The sequence below is a fragment of the Squalius cephalus genome, assembly GCF_949319135.1.
Source record: "Squalius cephalus genome assembly, chromosome: 1".
Lineage (NCBI taxonomy): Eukaryota > Metazoa > Chordata > Actinopteri > Cypriniformes > Leuciscidae > Squalius > Squalius cephalus.
This window is the reverse complement of record NC_137122.1, coordinates 46,314,092-46,341,368: the sequence shown is the minus strand read 5'-3', so window position 1 is coordinate 46,341,368 and position 27,277 is coordinate 46,314,092. Positions and strand designations below refer to the sequence as shown.

Genomic DNA, 27,277 nt, shown 5'->3' with positions numbered 1-27,277 from the left:
AAAATATTATAATAATAATGAAATAAAAAAGAGAACAAATAAAAGTGAGGATTTGCAAAGTCTGAAGGAATGAAAGGAAATATGGAAAAGGGGACCATCAAAGAGGAAGAAAACAACAACACATGAGTCAAGCAATAGCGTCATCCAACCAGATTCCCACATTATACTATCAAACAAACAAGTACACAATTAGAAGAGAGAGAAACTGAATTAAACAGGTAATTAACTAATATAACAATAGCTGCTACTGTCAATCATTGTGCATGGATCAGCCACACCCATTCATCTCTCGCACACATACAGTTTATAAACACATTTTTATGCCCTGCAGGCATCACCTGTGTGGGTGTAGTGGAGTGGATAAGAATGTGTGGTAATGTGGGTGGGCCTAATTGTAGTGTTTTGGGGCATAACTGTCTTTCTGATAACTGATTTGTGACCCTGGACCACAAAACCAGTCTTACGGGTAATTTTTTTTAAAATTGAGTTTCATACATCATCTGAAAGCTGAATACATAATCTTTCCATTGATGTATGGTTTGTTATGATAGGACAATATTTGGCCGATATACAACTATTTGAAAATCTGGAATCTGAGGGTACAGAAAAATCTAAATATTGAGAAAATCTCCTTTAATGTTGTCCATTTCTATTGGTGATAGTGCTGCATTTACTCACAAAAATAAATGTTTTTATATATTTACAGTAGGAAATGTACTAAATATCTTAATGGAACATGATCTTTACTTAATATCCTAATGATTTTTGGCATAAAAGAAAAATCTATAATTTTGACCCATACAATGTTTTGTTGGCTATTGCCACAGATATACCTGTGCAACATAAGACTGGTTTTGTGATCCAGGGTCACATTTAGTATCCGCTTTTGACATTTATGTTGCTTATCTAGTATTTGAGGTCTGTTTTGATGTTTCAGAAATCTGGATAATAGATTAAATTACAAGCAAAACATTCATTAATGAGAAAGAATCTGTCTGTATGCTGTTAATATTTTGTCTAGTCCACTCGGCCACCCACAGGGTGACTGCTGGTGTCATGCTGGCCTGACATGTCCGGTTCAGACGCCAGGACGAAGATCAGTGTTTCTCAGGATTTTCTAGAAATAACAAACCAGTTCTTCTCCCCTCACAGATTCTCTGTTTTCTATTCTAAGTGTGAGACAGAAAATAAAAAATAAATAGGGAACACTTTACAATTAGGTCCTATTAGTTAACATTAGTTAATGCATCAACTAACATTAACTATAAGCAATACATTTGTTACAGTATTTTTATTCTTTATTGTCTTTATTTGGTAGTTCATGTTAGCTTAGGTCATTCAATAATATTAACAGACATAACTTTCGATTTTAATAATGTACAACGTATTAGTAAATGTTAAAAAATACCTCAGATTAATAAATGCTGAAGAAGTACTAATTAATTGTTAGACCATGTCAACCAACATAGTTAACTAATGTCATTGTATTTTTGTTAAAATGTTAATAACCACACATTAAATAGAAAAAAAGTTTAAGATGTTACCTTCTAGGACAGCAAATGGTTACTGTTATATTATTAAAGGAGAACTCCGGTCAATTTTAACATTGAGCTCATTTTTTTGTACATTTGGAGTGCTGTCAATACAGAGAACAACGACAAAAATCGGTGTTGCCTACACCGAGTTATTCTATTTTTAAAATTTGCACCCTGTTGACTTCAATAGGGCAAGTAGTAAGCCTGCTTTTTAGCCTCTTAACATCCTTTAAGTGTCATTACAAGTGCACAGAAAATGTGAGTGATTCTTTCCGAGTGAACACGGGTGGATTTGACTGCAGTAGATGTTAGAGATATTAATAAAAACGAAGTTAATTCAGCCAGCGCTCATGCCTTTGTTTACATCCTGTTTTCGGTGGAACTCCATAGTAATCGATTGTCGAGTTCACGCGCGTGATCATTGGTAACTAAACCTATGCGCGTGAACTCGACAATCGATTACTATGGCGTTCCACCGAAAACAGGATGTAAACAAAGGCATGAGCGCTGGCTGAATTAACTTCGTTTTTATTAATATCTCTAACATCTACTGCAGTCAAATCCACCCGTGTTCACTCGGAAAGAATCACTCACATTTTCTGTGCACTTGTAATGACACTTAAAGGATGTTAAGAGGCTAAAAAGCAGGCTTACTACTTGCCCTATTGAAGTCAACAGGGTGCAAATTTTAAAAATAGAATAACTCGGTGTAGGCAACACCGATTTTTGTCGTTGTTCTCTGTATTGACAGCACTCCAAATGTACAAAAAAATGAGCTCAATGTTAAAATTGACCGGAGTTCTCCTTTAAAGTACCAGTGATTTAGGAGATGTTTTGGGGTCTTAATCACCTCCGAATTGTAGAAAAAACGGCCAGTGGAATTGGCGAGTGGAATTTGCATGTCGAGCCACTCCCCGTACATACGGGTATTATTCACTTATTCAGATTTTTGCTTTGGAGCCGAGTGGTTGCACAGCAATCACTCTTCCAATCACTAAAGCAACGAAAGACGAGAGCTATGGAGATCGTTCTCGCTGGTGGAGGGCATGACCATGTTGACACTGTGGTTGCGACTCTCCATTCTCATGAAGGCTGGAGTCCCCGCTGCTGTTATCTAGCATGCTCTCTCTGCACAATGCAGAGCGACGGGCATGGTTAACACTCTGGGAGACCTGAGGGTTACAGTGGGAGCGTTTCCGCCTGGCCAGTCCCCATGGACCTCCTGCTCCTCGGCGTGTGACCTCAAGCTCCCGAGTGATGGCACGGGTCCTTCTTACAGGGGACCCAGCGTGTCATGAGTACGTGTCATGAGGGTGAGAATCAGATGCCAATAGCTGCATCAGAGAGCGGGCTATTGTCCTCTGCAGAGGAAGATGAAGTTAAGCTTCCCCCTTTGGGCGTGGTGGAACCCTCAACTTTGCCATGAGTGCTTGCAGTTGGATAATTGGTTCCTGGGTGCGGCGTGTGGTTCACCGCCCTAGTGCCTTTCTTCCCGGAAGTGCATGAGGAGGTTCAGAAGTAGTGGAAGGCACCTTTCACTGCCCGTAGCCACTTCGTAGCCTCCTCTACACTTACTACCCCCGATGGTGGGGCCTCCAAGGGTTGCGTGGAGATTCCCTAGGTGGAGTGTGCGATTGTGGTGCACTTGTGCCCACAAAGTGCCGCCACCGGGCGGTACCGTCTGCGTCTCCTGTCCAAGGCCTGAAAGATGACGGCAGCCCTGACTGCTAAATCTTACAGTGCCACTGGACAGGCCACCTTTGCCTTGCATGCGATGGTCATCCTGCGAGTACACCAGGTCAAAGCACTCAAAGAAATGCACAAGGGTAGTTCTGAGCTGGGGTTGATGCAGGAACTGCACACGGGGACTGACATCGCCCTCTGGGTGACGAAAGTCGTGGTGTGGTGCCTTGGCCAGACGATGTCCACTCTGGTGGTCCAGGAATGTAATTTCTGGCTGAACCTTGCTGAGATGCGGCATGCCGGGAAAGTGCACTTTCTTAACGGCCCCATATCGCAAGGTGGCCTCTTCGGTGACACTGTTGAGGACTGCAGACTGAAGCGATTAAGCACATCCTGCCCCGGCGTGACACTTCTGCCACCAGGCCACCACTGGCTGCCCCCCGATCTGTTCCTGCTCGACCAGAGACAACACCCCAGTCGCCCCGTCGAGCTTCCCGCCCGTCCCTCAGGCCGCTAAACCCTCAAAACATTCATTGAAGCTGCCCTGATATGGACAGCCCAGAGATGTGGGGAGTTGGACTCGGTCATTATGTCAATGTCTCGTATGTCTCACCAATGAGCGTGCACAGTCAGTGCTGAACTGCCTAAATACATTCAGGGGCAAAACAGCAGTTCCAATGAAACATTTTCAGAGGCTCCTGGGGCATATGGCATCCACACCCGTGGTCACGCCACTCGGATTGATGCAGATGACTACACTGGCTACACAGCCAAGTGTCCATGCATGTTGTTGTGACAACAGATGCCTCCAGAACGGGTTAAGGCACTGTATGGTAGGAGCACGCAGGAGCACGGGACCTCGACTGTGGTTTCGACCATTGCTTCAGGGCAAGCACATGTTGGTCCAGGTGGGCAAGGTCACTAGGAAAGCACGACCTGGTTGTTAGGTTCCTGAGAGGTGCCAGGAGGTTAAATACTCCTAGATCGTGCCTCATCCCCTCTTGGGATCTCTCTGTGGTCCTTTCTGGTCGGCAGAGAGCTCCCTTTGAGCCTCTTGAGTCAATTCAGCTTAAGATCCTGTCTCTAAAGACAGCGCTCCTGACCGTGCCGACTTCCATCAAGAGGGTGGGGGACCTGCAGGCATTTTCGGTCAACGAATCGTGCCTTGTGTTCGGCCTCTTCTCACGTCATCCTGAGATCTCTGCCTGGATACATGCCTAAAGTTCCCACCACTCCTTTTCGAAACCAGGTGGTGAACTTGCAAGTGCTTTCCCTGGAGGAGGCAGACGCAGGCCTTGCATTGCTGTGTCCCGTCCGCGCTCTGCATGTTTACGTGGACGGCACGCATAGCTTCAGAAGTTCTGAGCAGCTCTTTGTCTGCTTTGGAGGTCAGCAGAAGGTGAAGGCTGTCTCCAAGCAGAGGTTAGCCTACTGGATAATGGATGCCATCGCCTTGGTGTATCAACCCCAAGGCGAGCCGTGCCTCCTCGGAGTCAAGGAGCGAAGTGCCTGCTCCTTGGCATTGGCGTGCTGTGCTCTTTGGCAGACATATGCGGAGCTGCGGGCTGGGCGACACCTAATACCTTCGAGACTACAATCTTGGGGTGGAGCCGTTTTCTTCTTGTGTGTTGGGTACAAACAGGTAATGTGTGGGAAGGCTGGCTCGGTGTCTCCCTTGCAGTACCATTCCCCTCTAAGGGGGGGTTATGAGTCCCTCTTGGCTCTCCAGGTGAGTTCCCCACTTGGCAAACCCTGGACTGAGGTTTCCTCCAAACATCCTTCGGCAGTCAGACTTGAGTACTCGAGTGCATGCCCACTCAGTCAACCCCTGTACTGGGCTCAATGTTTTGTGATTTCCCCTTGGTAATCCCAAATGTGTATTCTTTCACAGTAAACCTGTCGGTAAACCTGTGTCTTTTCCTGGGCAGTTTTTGTTCTGTCATCTGTAGTAGTTCCATCTAGGGGTGGGAATCTTTAGTCACCTCACGATCCGATCTGATTCCGATTCTGGGAGTCACGATCCGATTCCAGAACGATTCTTTATCTACTCCCCCCCCCCCCTATTAATTCATTAGTTTACATAAGTAATTAAGTACTTTTTTAAAATAATTACAAATTTAAAAAATAATTAAAACAGTTGTATGTTAAGAATTTTAAACTAATATAACTTCAAAACATACAAGCAAGTAGCAAATAATAAAGAGGAGCATAGAAACATATAACAAATAACAAACAAAGAGTGCTTTCAGCTCTGAATGTTCTGAATGTTTTCCATTCAAGAACTGTGAGTGATTTTTCTTCATCTTTACTATTGTTTTTTACTATGACATCATAGACTGCACCTGCGGGATATCTATTAAGCTGCATTCACGCACGGATCTCTTTTGAAATATAAGAAGTAATGTGGTTTGTCCTGTCCGTTTAATCCCTTAAGACATAACTGGCTGTGTTTACGTTAATTTTGCACAAGTATATTAAACCACTTACACGGAGTCACACAGCCGCATGCACAAGCAGTCTACACAAACAAAGTGCGCGTCAGCATTTGAAATTGAAAGCAGCCTTCTGTTAGTGAGGTTCATATTTTAAATATACAAGTCCACTGCATTCCAAACCACGTAAATGATGACTTCGTAGAGCATTTGTAAGGAAAATACTGACGGGCGAGACAGGACACTTAAAGTAAAGCGCGCGTCTCTCACAGCGCATCCTGTGCAATGAAGCCTGTGAATGTCGTTGTAATTCGCTTCAACCTTTCCAAACTTTATGAAAGATTATTTTACGGAAGGTTCGAGTGGTGTATGTGTGTGAGGAATTGGAAGCAAGCAGAATACGGGTGTTTCTAAAGCAAACTCAGCGTCATCGCACATCTGGTTAAAAACTAAGCTCAGAATCGATTCTGAAATTCTCAGAATCGATTCAGAATCGTTGGAGAGAGAATCGCGAAGCATCGATGGATCGATTTTTTCTCCCACCCCTAGTTCCATCCCTGTCTAAGCAGGACCTACTGCAAAAGCCTTTTCATATGAAACACTGCCCTACGGGTCAGTCCATAAGTGTATTTCCACATGTTCCTCCCTACGGGTAGGATGTGGCCATCGTAGTGTCCCTTTCCTTTGGACTAGGTACTCTTCCCCAGCGTTAATACACTGGACATGGCTGAAAAAAAGGGAACTCTTGTAAGCATCCTTCCCGTGAAATAAAATGTAAAGGAACAGCAGCTACGACAGTCTCCATGTCCCTTCCATCTCATTGGCATGGAGGACTATCATTCTGGCTTGGGGTGCAGGGTAGGTTACGACTCAGCAGGAGCAGTTGCTACAGGGCACGCTACAGCTTACCAGCATCTGCATCTCCATCACTCGTAACACAGTCCAGTGGTTGTGCCGTTTTCTATAAGGACCCCATTTGTCACTCAACATAACTCTGTAGTGACTGAAAGATGGGGAACGTCTTGGTTACTGGTGTAACCCTGATTCCCTGATGGAGGGAACGGAGACGTTATTTCCCACTGCCACAACCCTGAACCACCACTGACAGGATGAATTAAATCGTTCAAAAGTGACAGTAAAAACATTTATAATGTTATAAAATATTTATATTTCAAATAAATGTTGTTCTTTTGAACTTTCTATTCATTAAAGATTCTTGAAATAAAATATGTTTCACTGTTCCACAAAAATATTGAGCAGAACAACTGTTTTAATAATAAGAACTGTTTATTGAGCAGAAATGAGCTAATATGTTTCTTAAGCTTTGATTTGATCAACATATTAGAAAGATTTCTGAATTATCATGTGGCACTGAAGACTGGACTAACAATGCTGAAAATTCAGCTTTACCATCACAGGAATAAATTACAGTTTAATTTATATTAAAATAGAAAACAGTTATTGTAAAAAATAAATATAGTAATAATATCTCTCAATTCACTGTTTTACTGTATTTTTTGATTGAATAAAAACAGCACTTGTGTGCAAAATAAACTTCTTACAGATGCCAAACTTTTAAATATTAGCACTTGTATTCGCTTTTATTTACTGTCTGTATAGGGGTAAGTGTTGTTGAATTCTTAGCTAATTGAAAGTGGTTTATTTAAATAACTTAAAATTAAATAAAAAAAATACCACCAAAATCAATTACAGTCTCCAAATATTGCTGTCAATCATAATAATAATAATAATATTATTAATAATTAAATAATAAAAGTTAATTTCTGACACTGCATGGTAACCTCGTCCAGTCTGCAGATCTGAGATATGGCAGACAAAGATATGGCATTGTGTATTATCTTTTACACAATGTGCTGTTTTATAACAGTTTTTATCCAGCCACGGTCAGACTGATGGCTGAGGATATGGCAGAGGAAACAAATGTCTATCTCATTTTTATAAGATGACAAGTGTTATCTCCTTTTATATATATTAGGAAGGGTAGTTTATGCCTGTGATGTGTTTATGTGTCTGTCTCTGTTAATCAGAGAATGTTTTGTTACAGTTTAAAAAAAAAGAAAAAAGTATATTATGTATTCTCAGGACAGTGCAATACTCCTATATGGAGGTAATCATCTTTATTGTGTTTGTTTGTTGTAGGTTTATACTGTTATTCGTTTACTGTACCTTCTCAAAGTCTATTTATTGTGTGTAGTTTTGTAAGTTCTTCTTTTATGTTGACTTTTAATGTTGACTCAATGAGCTTTGCTACAAAAATTCCTGCTTGTACTAGCTGTACTGTACAAATGGCAAATAAACTTCAACTCACCATTTACAGCCATTTCTTATGCTAGAAAAAAAAAAGGACTTTTTTTCTGCCTTGCATTCATTCTCACCACTCATTTCATATTTTATGGATCAGACAATGTGGATATAAATGGGGCAGTTTGAGAAGGTCTCAAACTCCCCAGGGCACTCCCCAGGCCTCTGTCTTTTCTCTCCCTTTGTGTCCTATAAACATGTGTCACACATTATTGGTCTAGAACAGATCTCTTCTGGAAAAATGCTCTCAGCAACATTTGTTATTCTTGTTCTGACACACTCTCACATTCAAAGATTGCTGGACACACATCAAAGAAGTATCTTATGCTCACAAAGGATATTTTTTGTTGTTGTTAAAAAATACAGCAAAAACAGTAATATTGTGAAAAAATATTACAATTTAAATTAGCTTTTCTATTTTCAAATATAATTTATTCCTGTGATGCAAAGATGAATTCTCAGCATCATTACTCCAGTCTTCAGTGCCACGTGATCCTTCAGAAATCATTCTAATATGCTCATTTGATGCTCAAGAAACACATATTTCTTATTATTATCAATGTTGAAAACAGTTGTGCTCCTTGATATTTCTGTGGAAACTTTTGTCAAGTTATAATGGTCTTTGCTGTCACTTTTGATCAATATAATGGTCCTTTGCTGAACAAAAGTATAGATTTCATTAAAAAAAATCTAACTGACCTTAAACTTTTGTGAAGTGCCTGTGATTGAAAAAAGGCAGGATATTATTAAAAGGTGTTTTAAACTCAGTCATGACTTATGCATCTAACTTTAGAAATGCACTTAAATGTTTCTGGTTTTGACCAATAAATGAGTGTCTAAGACAGTCTTATAAATTGTTTTGTAACAAGAGTAAAGTCCTATTATTCTTGAGTTTCCTCTCCCCATTGGAAAAGCACACAGATTGGAAACAGCTGTGGCCTATTCTGGATGCCGTACAGCTGGAAGTCTTGTCAGAGCGCTGGATGAGCCAACGAGAAGGGCCACGGGAGATTCACATCTGGAGAAGAGAGAGAGCGAGAGCGGAAAAGGATCCCTGACGCATGCCAGTTTCACCATCCCTCCTTCACACACACACAGACGCGCCAGTCCTTGTGCGAAAGGGAGGAACATTCCCTTCTGCTGATGTGAGGGAGGAGATTCAGAAATCTGAGCATTCATACATTCCCTCCTCTACATCTCATGTTAAATTTGAATACTTTATGTTTTCATTAAAGGGACAGTTCACTCAAAAAGGAACAGTCTGTCATAATTTACTCACCCTCATGTCATTTCAAACTTGAATGACTTTCTTACTTCTGTGACAAACAAAAAGTATATTTGGGAAGAATATCCTGGCATTTTAATATAATGGAAGTAAATTATGTAAGGCACATTATTATGTAAGGCACAAAAACGATCACAAAGGCTACAGTTATTTGATTAAAAAAACAGTAAAACAGTAATATTGTGAAATAACTTATTTTATTACATTTATTGAGCCCAGACTTTTGAACAGTTGTGCACGTGTCCCAAGGTCATATCACATCTACCAGCTCTACACTCTATGAATTTGGTGAGTAACCAACTAAAGCTTGATAAACACAATGAAGACAAGTAATAAAAACTCAGTGAGTGTTTTAGCGCAATTTTCTGACGTCATGGGATCACAACACTAAGAGATAGTAAATGTTTTTATGGTTTTTTTTTTTGTGTGTGTGTGTGTGCGTTCCCGAGATTAGACCTTCCTTAAAGCTACACTGTGTGATTTTTACCCCCATCTAGCGGTGAAATTGTATATGACTATATTAGTTTCTGTTCCTCTCAATTCCGAGGGCGTTTTCACTCCTACGGTGGCCGTATTATTCCAAGATTAACATGGCTTCCAGTTATCGACTTCGTCCATGACAATAATAAACAATACGTCTAAAATGAATAAAACTACAGGACAGATGTCAGGAGGTAAACGTCACCCTTGGAATCGGCTATCCCAGCATAATCAGATTAGGCTAACGTTACAATGTGTACAAAGTAAAAGCAATTAAAAATAACTAAAATTCACAGTGTCCTTTTTTTATATAGCTTAAAAAATTGCGCCTTTAAAACTATTCATCACCTGTGATCCGTCGCAGCACAGATTTATGTTACAAGGTAAACAATACTTTTTCACCATTGACGCGAGGATGAAGTTATACTAGAGGTCGATCTGGCGTTATGCACAACCATGCTATGGTTAAACTTCGAATTTACACAAATGAATTACAACAGGCTGAATTACCTGTCGAGAAGAAAGCAGGCAACCTCGGCGTCCGTTTTAAAATCTTTGCTCCTCATGAGCTCTTTCCATCTGGGAAAAGTTACTCCAATATTGACTATGGTCTTGCTGATTTGTCTGTCACGTTGACGTTTTAATTCTCTCTTTCAAATGTGAGTACACACACACACACACACACACACACACACACACACCACACTATCTTTCAAATCTGCCGGCACTCGCGAGCTCGCGAGTAATCTCCCCCTCGCATTCATCACGGTGTCACTGAGTGAAAAACGCAAAAGGCGAAGCTTGAATTTACTGGTATGTCCCTCTTTGGCTAATGTAGTTTCAAGATGGAGGGGCAACATGGCGACCGGCATTCGAACCCCTCACCCGTATGTACTTTCAATGGCAGATTATAAACTTAAGAGAATACTTTATTACTTGAAAGAAGTAAATATACATTAATGAGCACATATATTTTTGAAAGAACTAAGTGTTTTTTGCTAAGAATCAACTAAAAAAGTTACACAGTGTAGCTTTAACATAATGCCGAAAACCCGAAGTCTCTAGGTGGTCTGGTTGAGGAGGAGATAGAAGTGCACGATTGGTGCGCACAGACAGAACAGAAATCATGAGTTAACAATCGCAATTTTGTCCGTAGGAAAATTGCGCTAAAAAGACAATGAAAAAAGAAATTAATGATAATTGGGTGCATCAACTAAATAAAATAATCGGAATCCATATGTAGTCAAACAATTCAATTTCTAATACATTACCTATTTTACTGAAAATTAATGCAAAATACATGTGATTAAATGTGACAAAGTGTACAAAAAATAGCAATTGCATTCATTTAGCAATTTCCTGTTAATTATGTTTGCCTTGATTTAAGGAAGAAACATTGCCCCAAACTCTCTTCATACATTTTTTTTCACAAAGATCTTTATAAAAGTAGTAAATATGTAGTTTTTGTCTTGATATAATGAATCTTTTTTTTTATTTGATTGAAATCACTTAGATGTTCCACCATTTGAGGTTACCTGACAAAACATGTACAGCGTGTGGTGGTGTGCTGTCTAAACAGTGCCTGCAAATTTAGTTCTCAACCAAAAAATAAACGGATTATTTGAAGACAAGCCATTAACCCAGACCTCCTTGATCAGAGTGAGTCACACACATATGGCTGTTGTTACAAAAACCAACCAACAACAGAACAGAACATTACGTTTGGGTTTGACTGTTTTATTTAATATTTGATATTTGTTGTCCATGAAGCTTTAAAGTCAGGAAGATAAAACTTGTCTTCTTGAGACCTTGTAACTAAACACTATTGTCAACTGCAATGGATGGCAATGCAAAGAATGAACTTAGTTCACCCAAAAAAGAAAATTCTCTCATCATTTACCCATTTCACATTGTTTCACATTTTTTGCAGCAATTTGTTGTCCAATGTCATTGACTTTCATTGTATAGTATATGAAAAAATAAGGTTTGAAACAACATGATGGTGAGAAATGACAACTTGGAGGTATGTTCATATCTCAAAGTGCTTCACTGCCTCGACTGAAAGCCTCATATTTCTCTCAGAAAGATTTCCTCCCTCTGAATCAGTACTTAGACTAGAGAGCATGAATTACAGCAAGCCACCAGTGGCTATAGATATCCTGGCACTGCCCAGCAAAGACAGGCTAATTATGTATTGCGGTGAGTTTGACATGCGTGGCGCACTGACAATCCGGTAAAACCTCCTACTCTCCTAAATTCTCCCCCGCAGCCGCTCTCTCTTTCTGACCATGCTCAGTAAATCTGGCCCAAAACAGGAAGTCTGGAAACACACATACATAGACACAAAAAAATTATTCTACTGATGAAATTCAACTATGTTTTGAAAACTTTGAAAAAGACACATTTTTCAACACATTTTCTTTAACTTTCATATTCCCCAGACAAATTATGTAGTATTACACTCAATTCCCACTGTTAAATTATAAGTATAAATAATTTTCATATCTAAGCTAAGATCTAAAGCGGCAGAAAAAAAATTAAACTGCTCATGGGGTTTTCTTCAATTCAATTTCTACTTTAAACATGTATTGGGCAAACGATGTCACAGCATTTTGGAGACTTGTCAAAGCGTTTTAAATTAATTAGTAATTACCTTTCTCAGTAACACACAAAAAATACACTAATAACTGCAAAGTTATTCATGGCTACAAAATGTAAACAGGAGAAATGAAGAGGGAGAGGTCTGAGAGAGGTAAAAATCCATCTGAAATGCACAGATACACTTTGAAAATTATAGTATATTTAAAGAGTGAGTGAGTCAGAGAGAAGGAAGAGGACTGGAGTTGTGTCTCTGACAATGGCTTCATTCATCACAGGCTTATATTATACATGTTTCAAAAGGAAATGTCCACTTAGTCCTCCAGAGCTCAGGCTCACCACCACACCTTTGATTCCAGGCCTTGTCAAAATATTCGCCGGAAGATTTACAAGGATAACACCATCAGTGGTGAAAGTAAGTGTCGGGCCCCTTGAGGCCCAGGTAAATAAACTCACAAGTCAAAGACAAATTCATCAGGTTTCAGACGACTAGACAGATAAGCTGTTTTCTCACCAAACTGCAGCGTATTTCAAAGCAAAATATTCTCAAGGATTGACTAGTTAACTGAGATTGTTTCTAATACATGATGAGAATGGAAAGATATTTTACTTACAGATTTGAACACACTTTTGAATGTTAGATGTACATTAGTGGTGTAAATGAGATGTTGAGTCTATAGATGGCACTATAGATAGAGCTTCAACCTGGTCACTACTGTTGGAATCTGTTCGTCATTTGGAATGATTTATTTGACACAAAAGAGCCAGGAGTATGCCTTATAAATCATTAATTCCTGCAATTTGTAAAAAGAGTTGCTTGTTAATTTATGATTTTTACAAAGTAGGCTATTCATAAATGAAGCCAAAAATAGAATGTGTTAAAGTAACTTTAAGTAATCAAGGCAATGCTTCATTCAAAACAATTAATACATAAACACTGCTTTACAAACAATATATATATTAAGGGCTGTTTTTCAAGGAAAAGACTTACTGAAATAACACCTTCCCAGAAACATAAAATAAAATAAAGATTACTTAGCACAATATTAAAGAACAGAACTCATAGTTTCAAAATGTTTAACTTCTCATATGTTGTGCACAGTAGCCTAAGACTACTCATTACTGATAAATTAGACGCAAGTAAATCAACATTAGAAGGGGAAAAAATCAGTAGGCTACTTTAGAGCTGCTTTTACTGCAGGGTGTCTTGTGTCTTCACACACTCTTCATTTATGCTGCAATGCTGCCCCCTAGAGTTGCGATGGACTCAGACAGACAGACGCCCGTGACGCTCAGGGACCGCTGGATCTTCACACTGCTGGATGACTTCAGGTCTGGCTACCTGAGACTAGATCTGTGGCCGGTTGCACTAGACTAGTCTTACAAATGAAGTCATCTAATTGTTTTCTTCAAGACTGTTCTTAACTTTTGTGGTAGATTTCCCCTACGCACCTGCCTTAAAAATATGTATTCTTGCAACAGTAAGATATTTTTTTATTCATTTAATATGATTTTTTTTATATAATTATTTTCGCTTGGTGGCATGGGGGTCAGGCTTGCTTCCTTTTTTGTCTTTAGCTGATTACATGCCTGGTACTGTTTTTCACCTACTATATAGTAGGGGTTGCACAGACTAGTCGTCTTTAATGTGCCATGATGCTTTTCAACTAGTCACTGAGCATGGCCTAGAGGGTGCAACAGGATAAGAAATCTTTGAAGTCCACTTTTCACACTTTCCATGGTAAAATGACAAATAAATGCATACTCAAGAGGCTCCACAAGATGTTTGATTATACCATCTGGATGCTCAAAATTGATCGGGTGAATGCACATTTTCAACAGCTTATTGTATACGCAAGTTATGCAGGGGACACACTTAACAACTGTAAGGCAGATCATGAATGTAGTTTGATACTTAAGACTGATCATGCCCAAACGTGAGTTATACAGTTGCGTTCAGTCTGTGTTTAAACTCTGCTCCAGTCGTTGGAAACAGTCTGTAAGTGTGTTCAGTTCAGTCTTAGAATGTTTCAGCTATAGTCTTTAAGTGTGTCCGCGGCATTAATCGTTGTTCTATAAACTAATGCATTTTAACATTTTTTGCACACACATACAGACAGCTTGTGCATCACACGGAGATAGCAGATGCAGCCTAACTGTAGGGTAAATTATGAAGGTGGCTGAGTGTCTATATATTTTTTAAAACACACATTTTAAATGTATAGATCAAATAACCTACTGTACCCCATGCAAAACACTCAAATTATTTACTATTGTTATTTACACACAAAATCAGATACAAGCTGCATATTTACATGACTCAGAGCAAGCATGGAATGTATCTTCGCTTGTGGAGTCTCAGTTCCAAAACAGAAATCCTTTATTTATGTGGTAGAAGGAAAAAGTAATTTCATTACATGTAATGAACAGATTTTTTTGCTTTCTGAATGTGACTTTATTTTTTGGATAATGGAATGACAGATGGAACAAGAATGGAATTACAGCCAGTTTTATTTACAAAGAGTTTGCTTCAAGAGGGCTGCCATCCTTAATAATAACAAGACACAGTCCTTTTTTACTCTGGAAGTCTTGCAGTCTGTATGGGGTCTAGTAGAAATGCTAAAGCTAAGCACAATGTGCTTACTCCTCATTTAACGTCAGATAACACGTAAACAGCTCTCATTAGCACAAATGAACACATCCTCGTATACTTTTGCTACAAGAATTCACATAGGCTAAGTTATTATGCATCCACCCTTTTCCTTGAAGGGGTTTTTGTCCTCAGGAACTCCTTTTATGAGAGGATCTTCTGCGGCTTGGGCCTCAACCCATTCACAAATCTCCTTTGCAGTTTTAGAGACCTGAGGAAAGGGGGAAAGTATGTCAGATGCGTGCCTTTGTACCTGAAAGCATTATCAAAATATTTAATAAACAAAAAAATGCAAGGGGACTATGTAAAGAATGAATGACACATATGGGCTGTCAAATAAATCAGAAGGCAGAGGAACTTACAGGCTCTCTAGTGGTCTTAACCTCCTTCTGAAGTTGTTCTAGCTCCATTTTCAGGATGTCCTTATCGGACATATCCCGCGCCATCTTGCCCTGAGCAAATAAAGTTACAGGGTCTAATGTTACATCTGTGACATTGGCACACTTTGTGTGTTTTATTTTCATTTGCAAATACCTCAAAAAAGGATTAAAAATAATGTTCATAATGTAAAGAGAGGAATGGGATTTAAATCCGAGCATGCACTAGCATACATATGGTGATTAATATTTGTCCTTTAAGTTCAATTTACTGTATGACACATTCTGGAAATGGAAATGCTTATATTAAGTGTCACTGCATTTAGAATTTAGAAGGCAAGTGAGCAGAACAGGTTCAACACATGATTGTGTGATATTAAACTATTATATTTGAAAAAGATCAGTTGAGTCGCCATTGTAAAGTGACTGCTCTGTTGCTATTTTAAACAGACTGAATAGTTTTACACAAGATAACTGAATAACAACACAAAACAACTTCAACCTGTCTGTCACCCAACAAGTTACAAAATATTCATTGTGTTTAGCGTTGTCATTGTTTGTTTGTAGAGATGTTTGCAATTTAACTAAAAACTACTTGTCTTCTCTCGTTATATTCTGATTAAGGTGTGAACAAAATTGCTAATATTAATCTAATATCAAATTGTATTACATTAAACAAGTGTATGTCATAAAAGCTTGGAATTCCATTTCTGCATTAAAAAGGCCTAGAGTAAATATTTATGTCATTGATTCTACAAAATGTAATGTCACATAAAATTACCATATAAAATTTTCAAGAACTTTTGACACAAGTAGCGTTTCCCAGATGAGCATGATAAAGTATGTCATAACTTATTTATATGGTTGTTCCATTTGGGCAAGAAGATTTTCCACTACTGCAATTTACATTGATGCCATTCAGATGATAGCTTAGCATTACATCATTCAAAATTCCTCGTAACTTTTACTGTAGTCACATAGTTACCTTTATCTGGCTGTATTGTTAATATATGCATATTGTCATTCATATAATTCATCGTTAGAACATAATTATGCATACATACAGATTTATCACCTTTAGAGCATTGTTATGTTTTACTTACCTATCGGTCAGTGGGGCAGCCAATGGAGGGAACAGGTCACTCTCTGCACTTTAAGGGACCATGTACAGGGTTTGTGGTCTGGAGATGAACTGAGCGCTTCTGTCTGGTGCTGTCGCCTCTTCAGGATCACCTCCAGATGGTAAGAGGTGAGGGGGGGTGGAGACTGATCCCCAACAAGCACACTTCCTTCATCCAGATTTCTGATCAGCTTAAAGCCACCTCGGTCATTAAGGAGGTCAAATCACCCGGAATAAGGGTAGAGCGGTTTATTTGTTTGTGTGTGTGTGGGCTGCTCTTCTTACAAGATTTCATTTTACGTAATGTCATGTGCCATGGAAAAATGTTGATTTTGTGCCGAGGATGTATCTGTGCATTTGATGATTTTAAGTGATTTAGCTTTGTTAAAAAAAAAATTAGAGGTCAACATAATTATAATAATTTGTTATATTTATATAGCGCTTTTCTTGGTACTCAAAGCACTTTATAAGGGGGAATCTCCTCAACCACCACTAACATGCCACTGACCTTCTCTTGACAAGTGAATTAGTTTTGGATAAGAAGCAGGTGGACTAGACATGACCGACTGAATGTGTGAGCCAACTTATTAAAAGTCAATCATTCCAAAACACATCAAGAAGAACCAATAAGTGGTTGATCGATATAGGGGTTTGCTGATGGACAATAAAATGCTTATGTACAGCTCTTATACATAATGCTTATATACACATAATTCAATTTACACTTTATTTTAGGAATATTGAGTAAATATATTAGAAACAAATGTATTACTAAATTTCTGAATTTTCAGAAAATTTTCATTGTAAACCATATTTACTTAAATAATTTATTGATTAAATCATTCATTATCAATTGACAAAGCTGTTCTTAAAATAGGCAGTTAATCAGCCTGGCTGATATATACTCTCATCATCTATAATTATCAATAATAATAGAGATAACTGGCATGGAGATCACTAATTTTGAAATGCATGTTTTTCAAGGCAAGGGTCCCACTTTATATTAAGTGGCATGTACATATTGTGTTCATGTGGTATTGTAAAACAAACCTGCTATTGAGGTGTGATACAGGTTTTAAGGTTGGATTAAGGTGTAAGGGAAGGGTCAACAGTGTAATTACTAATGTAAAAAACATGCATTTATTACAGCTGTAATAACATGCAGGTATTTTCAAAATATAAATACAATGTAAAAACATGTATGTACACAATACGTCCATTCTATCAAATTATTAATTTCAATGTAAGTACATAGTACTTAAAGCCACTTAATATAAAGTGGGACCAAGGCTGTCAACACAAATACTGTGACCTCTGATCTCTATTTACAGAGGCACAGACCAGTTGACATGGAGTTATCCTTGATCCTTTTCCTTGTCCCATAGCACAATCCAGCTGTAGGTGCGTGTAAGCAGACAAGTCACACCATGTCCAAGCATTTCAAATAAAATCAGGATGTTGTAAAATCCATAATGGCGGAGAAATGCAAATGTTGACCTATAGTCTGAAGGATCTTGTATTTGGTCTTTTACCTTTGTTATGTCTATGCCAATTAAAGGCCTCATCTGAGTGATCTGTTAACTCGGAGAGAAGCCTCTTGCCTTAAATGCGTCACCTTAGCTAATCCCATTACAAGGTCTTGACTGTCTTAATCCAAGAGATTAGACTCAAAGATGTCACTCTCACTCTTGCTTTTCACTATGAAATATAGAGCAATGTTATTTATATCCTGTAGAATGGATTTCCTTGCTAATAACATAATTTCCCTTCATTTAAAGGGATAGTTCACCCAAAAATGAAAAACAACTGTCATGAATTACTCCCCCTCAAGTCATTTCAAACCTGTAAATTGTTAGTTCATCTTTGATATATATATATATATATATATATATATATATATATATATATATATATATATATATATATATATATATATATTTAGTTATTTTAAATAAATTAAAAAAAAGGAAGAAAAAAAGAAAATGGGGGATGGGGACATTAGGCTAATATATACCTCATGCATTAATTTATTCCTCTTCTTAGCTTAATTTTTTGCATGTATTAAGGGATCAATTTAATTATCACCAGAAGAATTAATGTCATTAAAGTAATCTATGAAAGGTTGCCAGATTTTATTAATTTTTTCTTTTTTCTTTTTCAAGGAGAATCTGATTTTTCTCCAGCTCCAAATGCTCCATTACATCCCTCATTAGATTTATATGTTTAGGGGTAGCTTTCTGTTTCCAGTTTAATAAAATTAATCTTTGTGCTAGTAGACTGATAAATTAAACTATACTGTGTTCATCACTGTTTTTATCTTAGATTCTGTGATGCCTAGATCCGCCATCAGGGGATCTAAAACAATAAGCCTTTGCAATATTCTTGACAATGTCTGAAAAACACTTTTCCAGTAGGTTGACAATTTTGAGAAGCTCCAAAACATTTGGGCCAATGAGGCCGGTGCAAGCCCACAACGATCGCATGAAGGGTCTGTAACAGTTTTTGTTTAGACCAGTGTAAATAATGCATTATTTTAAAGTGTATAAGGTCTGCCTCCCATTGCTCCTCTGTTTTGTTCAATACCCAAATCTTCCTCCCAGGAAGATTTGAAGTGTTCTAGAGTTGATGTGCTTGTCAATTGGAATAGCGTTTCATATATATATTAAATACCTCCTTTATTGTGGAGGTCATGCATAAGCATCAATTCCATTATGGATTGATTTGGAGAGTTGGGATACAATGGATTATTTTCTTAAATAAAGTTTCGCACCTGCAAATATTTAAAAAAATGTGACCGAGGTATGTTGTATTTATTTTGTAGCTGTTCAAATGATGCAAATACTTAATCAATAAATAGGTCTATAAAACTATAAATTTATTTTACCAACCCAATCGTCAAATATTGTATTTTTAAATGAGGGAGCGAAAGAGTGAATTTTTTTTAAGGGCTTGCTAATCAAAAAACCTTAGGACCTATAGGACCAAATCTTGAGTGTGTGCGAAACTACAGGATTGTCTATTGGTCCAGGGCATTTAGTTGGTAGAGGTGAAAAAAGTAGAGCTGAAAGCGAAGAAGGATAGCAGAATGCCTTTTCTATGCTTACCCATAACTGGGGTTGTTTTTGTAAACAATAGGCCATCATACTTATATTACTCACCTAGTAATAAATCTGAAAATTTTGCAATTCCATTCCTCCTTTTGATTTGGGCCTCTGCAAAAGTGCCTTCCAAATAAACTCTGAAATAATTTTATCAAGGCTGTGTAAAGAACATTTCTTTATATATGTATATTGGTATACATTAATAATAATAAAAAAAATATATTATACCATACATTTTTCCTGCTAATGAGATTGGGATATGAGACCATCTCTGTAGATCCCACATTGTTTGATCCAGTAATTTTGAAAGATTGTCTTTATATAGATCTGCAAATATCTTATTTAAACTGGGTTGAACTTTTAAAGGGCAAGTATTCCAAAGATTGTTGATCAGCTAGATTGTTAATTGGAAATAGTATACTTTCAACCCAACCTTTTCCCTATACCCTGATATTTGTCCAAGTGTTTTTAACACAGAAACTATCACAGGATCAGATTTAGACGGATTGGAAATATATAAGCTAATAATAAATCATCCATATTCAACATACTTTATGCTCCTCCCTATATGGAGCTTAAAATATGACAATATGATTTGAATTTGAATTGTGTAAATTTGAATTATTTACAAGTGAAATCTAATTAAATTGAATTTTTGGTGGTAGTTTAAATAGTTCTGAATTTGATTTTTTTAAAACGAATATTGAACATTTGAAATTTAACAAATTGAAATTTTCTTATGGCTGAATTTTATAGACATGTATTTTCAAACAGCTAGTTTTTTTGTTCTGAATTCTTATACTGCAAATATTCAGTTTAAAAAAATACAGATTCAAGTTTTCACGATGAAGAAATTCGGAACTTCAAATTCAGTTTTCTAAAATTCAGTCACAAAAATTCAAACTCAAAAATTCAGATCTTACAGAAAGTAGGTCACAGGTCATCCACAGGGAAGAGTAAAGGATCTCAGATAAGTCGAACAGAGCATTTGGGCTGCACTGCAGTAGTTTTCTGCCGCAAACGCGGTGGTGGTTCAAGAGAATCCGTGTATCTTTCGTTCAGTCGTTTTTTTATTTAATATTAAGAGTAGAAAAATGAGAAAACAGCTTGAGTATTAGATTTCTAATATTCTAGTAATAATAGTCCGCTGCTGCAGTTGCACGGAGCTTACAAAACTTAACGCGTGTATTGCAACTAGGCTACATTTCATTTTCTCATCAAACTAGACTAACGAATGGCTCGGTACAACAGAAGAGCCTAGAAAGGGCTTTCTCTCTGTGTAGACCAGCAGTTGGTCTGAATTTGCTATAAACCTATAGGCTAGTCTATTTTTCGGACTGTAGCCTAGTCACACTTTATCATGAAACACGCTGTGATTTATTCCAAAGTGACTCAGGCATAATGCATTTAACGTCAATAACGGTGACTTTCTTTTAAATTTCAAATGTTCAATATTCGTTTAAAAAAATCAAATTCAGAACTATTTAAACTACCACCTAAAATTCAATTTTATTAGATTTCACTTGTAAATAATTCAAATTTACACAATTCAAATTTAAATCATATTGTCATATTTTAAGCTCCATACTCCCCACCTCGAATAGACCTTCGCAGAGAGATTGCCAGAGGTTCTATTGCAAACGCAAAAAGCAACGGAGATAATGGGCAGTCTTGTCTAGTAGAGCGAGTTATCAAAGTAATCCGACCTTAGTTTATTTGTCTGTACTGATGACATTGGGGATGCATAAAGGAGCTTTATCCATGAGATAAATGTGGAGTCAGTGGAGACAAAATCAAAATTCGCCAGGGCCATGAAGAGATAATCCCACTCAACCCTGTCAAAGGCCTTCTCAGTGTCTAAAGAAATAAGTATTTCAGAATGAGATCTTGAATGAGAGGAGTATGTTATATCAACAAATCAAAAAACATTTATCTATTTTTTATGAAACCATGCTCTTCATGAATTATTGTTGGGAGCACATTTTCTAACCTTATGGTCATTATTTTAGCTAACATAGATGTTTGCCAGTGTTACAGGGGTATTATTTTAATAATACATCTTTTATCATTCATCTATGTCGTTATAGTTGTGGTGTGTAGACTGCTATTCTTTTAAAATTGAGAATTATTTTTTGCACTTTAACTATATCTTTATTGTTATCATCATATATCTGCTAATTCAAGATGGCGGCACATGTGTTTCACGTTGTTTTCGTCTCTGTGTTTTATGATTACCTTGTTTAGTTTGTCTTGAGATGGCTGTTTTATGATTTTATGGTGAATTTGGGGCTATTTGGAAGAAAAAGGAAAAAACTAAATAAAAAACAAAACAAAAACAATAACAAACTATAACAACAGTCTCATAACTACACAACTATGTGGCCCATCGGGCTGTTCTACCTATGGGGTAGCATCGTGTTATCATCACAAATGGCAGACAAATCGGAGGATAGCGACGGACTGGGTGCTTTGATGTGGATCACTGCGCCTTGTACGGTGGATTTTTTCCATTCGGATGTGGCTCCATTTGGATCAAACCACTGGAATACAGCAGCGCGTCCTGCAGAATTGTGTCAATCTGACAATCGGCGGTTGCAGCACGTGCAGTGGTGTAGAGGAACAATGAATGCGCGGCAGTTTGTTTCTTCGGCTGCTTGCAGACAAGGACGGAGATTTGCTCCAGTTAAGAAACCCTTGTTGATTCTACTGCTTCTTCTATCAGGTAACATTCACCCCAATCCAGGCCCTGATCTGGCACAGCTTGAAACCCCAGAAGATTAAAAAAACAGCAGTGGACTAAGTTTCATTCATTTAAATGTGCGCAGTTTAATTAATAAAATTGATGCAGTTCGTGTCTGGGCAAATTCGACTCATTGCGACGTTATAGTTTTGTCAGAAACGTGGCTGAAGTCATCGATTACAAATAATATGATTAACATTGACGGATACAACATTTATAGGACAGATCGCACCAGTAAAGGAGGGGGAATTGCGATCTATGTCAGAACGGCATTGAACTGCACTTGGATTGATTCGATCAGTAAACCAAAGTGTTTTGAATTGTCCGTAATTAAGTTACATCTTCCTAACGGTGTGGATTTTACAGTAATGGGATGCTATCGTCCACCATCGGCATCTCACGAAGCTTTAATACTGCTGTCGGACTATTTGAAAATGTCTTCAGACAATGACTTTGTATTACTGGGAGACTTAAACTGGGACTGGTTATCGAAAACTTCAAACGCTTTTAAGGACTTCTGATGGCCTAAATATTTCGCAATTAATCAACTATCCAACTCGGTTGAATTTAAAACATATGGAAAAGTCTACTCTGCTTGACGTTATCCTTACAAATTCTCCACAAAAGTATTCTTCAGTTGGAATATTTAGTAATGTTGTTAGTGACCATTGTACAGTAGCCTGTGTTAGAAATTGTAAACTTCCTAAATATAAACCCAAGTTCATTTTTAGAAGAAACTATAAACATTTTAGTGAGCAAGCCTTTTTACACGATTTGTACAATAGTGATGTGTTCCATGTCTGTGAAATGGCAGATGTTGATCTGGCATGGAAGTATTTTCAAACAAACTTTTTAACCTTGATTAATAAGCATGCACCTGTAAGAAGATTGAGAGTACGCGGTAAAGATAATCCATGGTTTAATAAATCAATATCCTCCTCCATTAGAGCAAGAAACATTGCCTGGGCTAAGGCAAAAAAAACTAATAATGCTAGTGACTGGGAACAATATAGGGCATTAAGGAATATTTGTACAAAAATTATAAAAAATGCAAAAAGTGAGTATTACCTTAACATGATAAATAAAAATTGTAATGATCCTAGTAAATTTTGGAAGCTGGTCAAATCATCAACGGGGTCTATTCCCCCTCCAGCAGTTCCTGATTTACTAAAGGTCAAAGATGAAGAAATTAAGGATAAACGAGATATAGCAGAAGCTTTTAATTTTCACTTTAATAATGTAGGCTCAAGTTCAACAACTTATTCAAGTATTCCTGTAGACGATAAAGATAATATGGTTATCCCTTTAAGTAGTAAAAGAAATCATTTTAATTTTCTTCCTATTTCTCCATCCCAGGTTTGTAAAGCTCTGTTAACTCTCGATTGTAAAAAATCTGCTGGCCCTGATCAAATAGAGCCTTATTTTCTAAAAATATCTGCGGACTTGATAGCGAGACCGATTGCTTCTATTTTTAATTTGTCTAAGTAGTGGTTTGATACCAAGTTCATGGAAGTCAGCAGAAATTCGTCCATTACTGAAAGGTGGAGATTGCACTTTGTTGGATAATTATCGCCCTATTTCCAGACTGTCTGTTACAGCCAAAGTGTTTGAATCCCTGGTAAATGAACAGTTAAAGCACTATTTATCGACTAATAATATTTTAAGTCAAACTCAGTCAGGTTTTAGACAAGGACATAGTACTATAACTGCTGCAATGTCAGTCACAAATGACATTATTACTGGATTGGATAAAAAAAAATCATGTGTTGCACTTTTTATTGATTTATCCAAAGCATTTGATTCTGTGGATCATGATCTTCTTTTGCAAAGGCTTAAATGTGTAGGTTTTAGTAGTACAGTTTTAAAGTGGTTTTCAAATTATTTGACTGGAAGAACTCAATGTGTGTCTGTAGATAATTATATTTCTAACCCATTAATAGTGAAGACAGGTGTCCCTCAAGGATCAATTTTGGGACCAATTTTATTTTCTATTTACATAAATGAACTTGGTGTAGGATTAGAGACCGTAAAAGTACACTTTTATGCAGATGATACTATCATTTATACAATGGCTTCATCCATAAAAGTGGCAATGGATTCCTTACAGAATGCTTTTAATTTATTTCAGACTTCACTTGATAATCTAAAATTGGTGATGAATAAAAAAAAAACTAAATACATGATCTTCACACGCTCTAGATTATCACTAAATGATTTTATGATTAAAACTTTTGATGGTACTTTGATTGAGAGAGTCGCATCCTATAAATATCTTGGAATCTGGCTGGATGATAAATTTACTTTTAGTTCTCATATTGATATACTTTTAAAGAAATTGAGACCAAGATTGGGTTTTTATTTTCGTTTGAAAAAATGTTTTTCCTTTGTTGCTCGAAAACGATTAGTGCAAAGTACCTTTTTGCCAGTATTGGACTATGGTGATATAATATATATGCATGCGCCTCTAAATACTTTGAAAAAATTGGATGTTGTTTATCATGCTGCCTTACGATTTGTGACTGATTCAAGTGTGCGTACACATCACTGTAATTTATATGAGTTGACAAATTGGACTTCACTGTGCTTGAGGAGGAAACATCATATGTTGATCTTTATTTTAAAAGCTTTACTGGGTAAATTACCACAGTATATATCTAATCTATTGACATACTGTACTAGTATCTATAATACTAGATCAACAGTTAAACTTTTACTCAAGAACTCAATTTTCCATACAGAACTAGGTAGATCAGCCTTCTCTAATTATGCTCCTTATGTATGGAATGAGCTCCAAGGTATATTACACATGAAATATGTACCATCACTTACTTATTTTAAAAACACTTTAAAGTCTGTTTTTATAGAACGGTGTAAATGTTTTAGTAATTGATTGTGGGTTGTGCTGTCTTTCAGATATGGAAATTCTTTGTTTATTTTGTTGTGTTATGTACTACTTTGTATTTTTGTTTTGTGCTGACTATCTTGACCAGGACTCCCTGGTAGAAGAGATATTGTATCTCAATGGGACCTTCCTGGTTAAACAAATAAAATATAAATATAATATAAATATTATACACTGAAAAAAATGTTATGTTGAATTTACTTAATTTTATTATGTCAAGGGGTTGCACGAAATAAATTTATCTAAATCCAGATATATTTTTTAAGTTGAGTGTACTTATATTTTGTAAATTGGTTGTACTTATATTTTATAAGTAATTTCAGATTAATAATATTCATAATTTTAGCTAAACTATTTTAAGTTGAATTTACTAAATTTTTTCAAGAATCAGCCTGTGAATCTCAACAATGGTGACAATTATAAAGCATGTTGCAGTGCATTCTGTGTGCCACCAATCAAAACTCATTCATGGCTCCCATCATGCATTGCTGCATGAATAAATAATGAGCTTATGTTCAGAGGTGATCGGTTTCAGTGTTTCAGGTCAAATGATTGTGAAATAATGATTATGTTAAAACACAACCAACACCATCAGATCACCTTTTCTCTTTGTTCATCTGGCTGTTATAACTCAGGTACAGCAGCCAAACAAAATCTAAAGTTAATGGTTTCAGGGTAAAGAGCCCAACTAAAACACACACTGATCCCCATGATGGTAACTTAAAATTACGGTTGTAACATTACAGTTTTCTCCTTCAGTGATTCTGCTTGTTAACATCAGGTGTCTTCAATGTTGGCAATACAAAATAAATAGTTCTTAATTCATCTTTGACGTCTGTCTGTTATTCAGATATTTTTGTTTAAAAATTGTTAAATGGTTAACTTTTAAGGAATTAATTTAATTAATTATTACTCAATTCTAATTTGTTAAATTTAATTAATAATATTGCTTGTAATCTGCACAATTTTATTGAGTAGATATAGCGTATTCATTTGACAGTGTATATGGAAATTAAATTAAACTTATTTTTTTCTAATTACTTTTAATTGAATGAAATGAATTTGTTTTAAACAAGAGCAGTGAATTTGAAAATTAATAATAAAAAATAAGTAGGATTAAATAACACATTATAATCAGTGAAATTAACCAGATAAAAACATGTAACATTTACAAGGGGTCAGAATAATTTTTTTCAGTGTAGAGTTTTCCAGTTACAATAATATATCTGCATTTGGGTTCGAAATTAAATCAGATGTGATAAAAGGAATATTTTTATTAATTATGATAGCCGCTCCACGTGACTTGCAATTAAATTTTCAATGGTACGTGGACAACCCAATTTTTATATAGTTGTTTGTGCGCTTGATTTTTAAGATGCTTGTAGAAAGGCAACTTCTGTTCTGTCCCCAGCTTCCAAAGATGAGCCAGTATATTAACTCTTTTCACAGCACCTTTCAGGCCTTTACGATTCCAGGTGACAAACTGCACAGTAATCTCTTCAAGTGTCTTTAAGGATCCCATCACACTTCCAACGATAATCTACATTGGTACAGGGTACAATAAATGAGTAAATATCTAAATATCATATAGGCCTATCATGTACTGTACAATAACATTCATCCATATAAGAACTCCGAACTCCTCAACATTAACATTTACACACCCTGAATGTATTTATCATGGATGGATGCACTTTGATGGACTTAAATATACAGCCAATCACTGCCATTATAATGCTAGGAAGAGCAAGGGATTTAAAAAAAAAATATACCTCCTATTGTATTGATCTGAAAGAAGAATGTCATATACACCTAGGATGGCTTGAGGGTGAGTAAATTATGGGGTAATTTTCATTTTTGGGTGAACTATCCCTTTAAAGAGGTAGGAGGAACACCTCACCTTATTCGCCTTTGGCTTTTGGCATGCTTATTTGGTGACATTTAATATTCAACAATATTATTGATCTGCCTGCATTGACACCATATATGAGAACTGAACTGAGCTGGACAATGACATCACGGTTTTCTCCAGAGCGGCTAGATATATAAATT

The 27,277-nt window shown here is 36.9% G+C and overlaps 1 protein-coding gene across 1 annotated transcript; it reads right to left on the bottom strand.

The window, feature by feature from the left end:
- Positions 1–13,217: 13,217 nt before the first annotated feature.
- Positions 13,218–15,431, bottom strand: gngt2a (guanine nucleotide binding protein (G protein), gamma transducing activity polypeptide 2a; the record flags this gene model as incomplete). The annotated part of the gene is made up of 2 exons (XM_079886283.1): positions 13,218–15,196; positions 15,348–15,431. 2 exons carry the CDS (start codon positions 15,429–15,431, stop codon positions 15,071–15,073), a joined length of 210 nt encoding a protein of 69 aa, XP_079742409.1. The 3' UTR covers positions 13,218–15,070.
- Between the last annotated feature and the right edge of the window lie 11,846 nt (positions 15,432–27,277).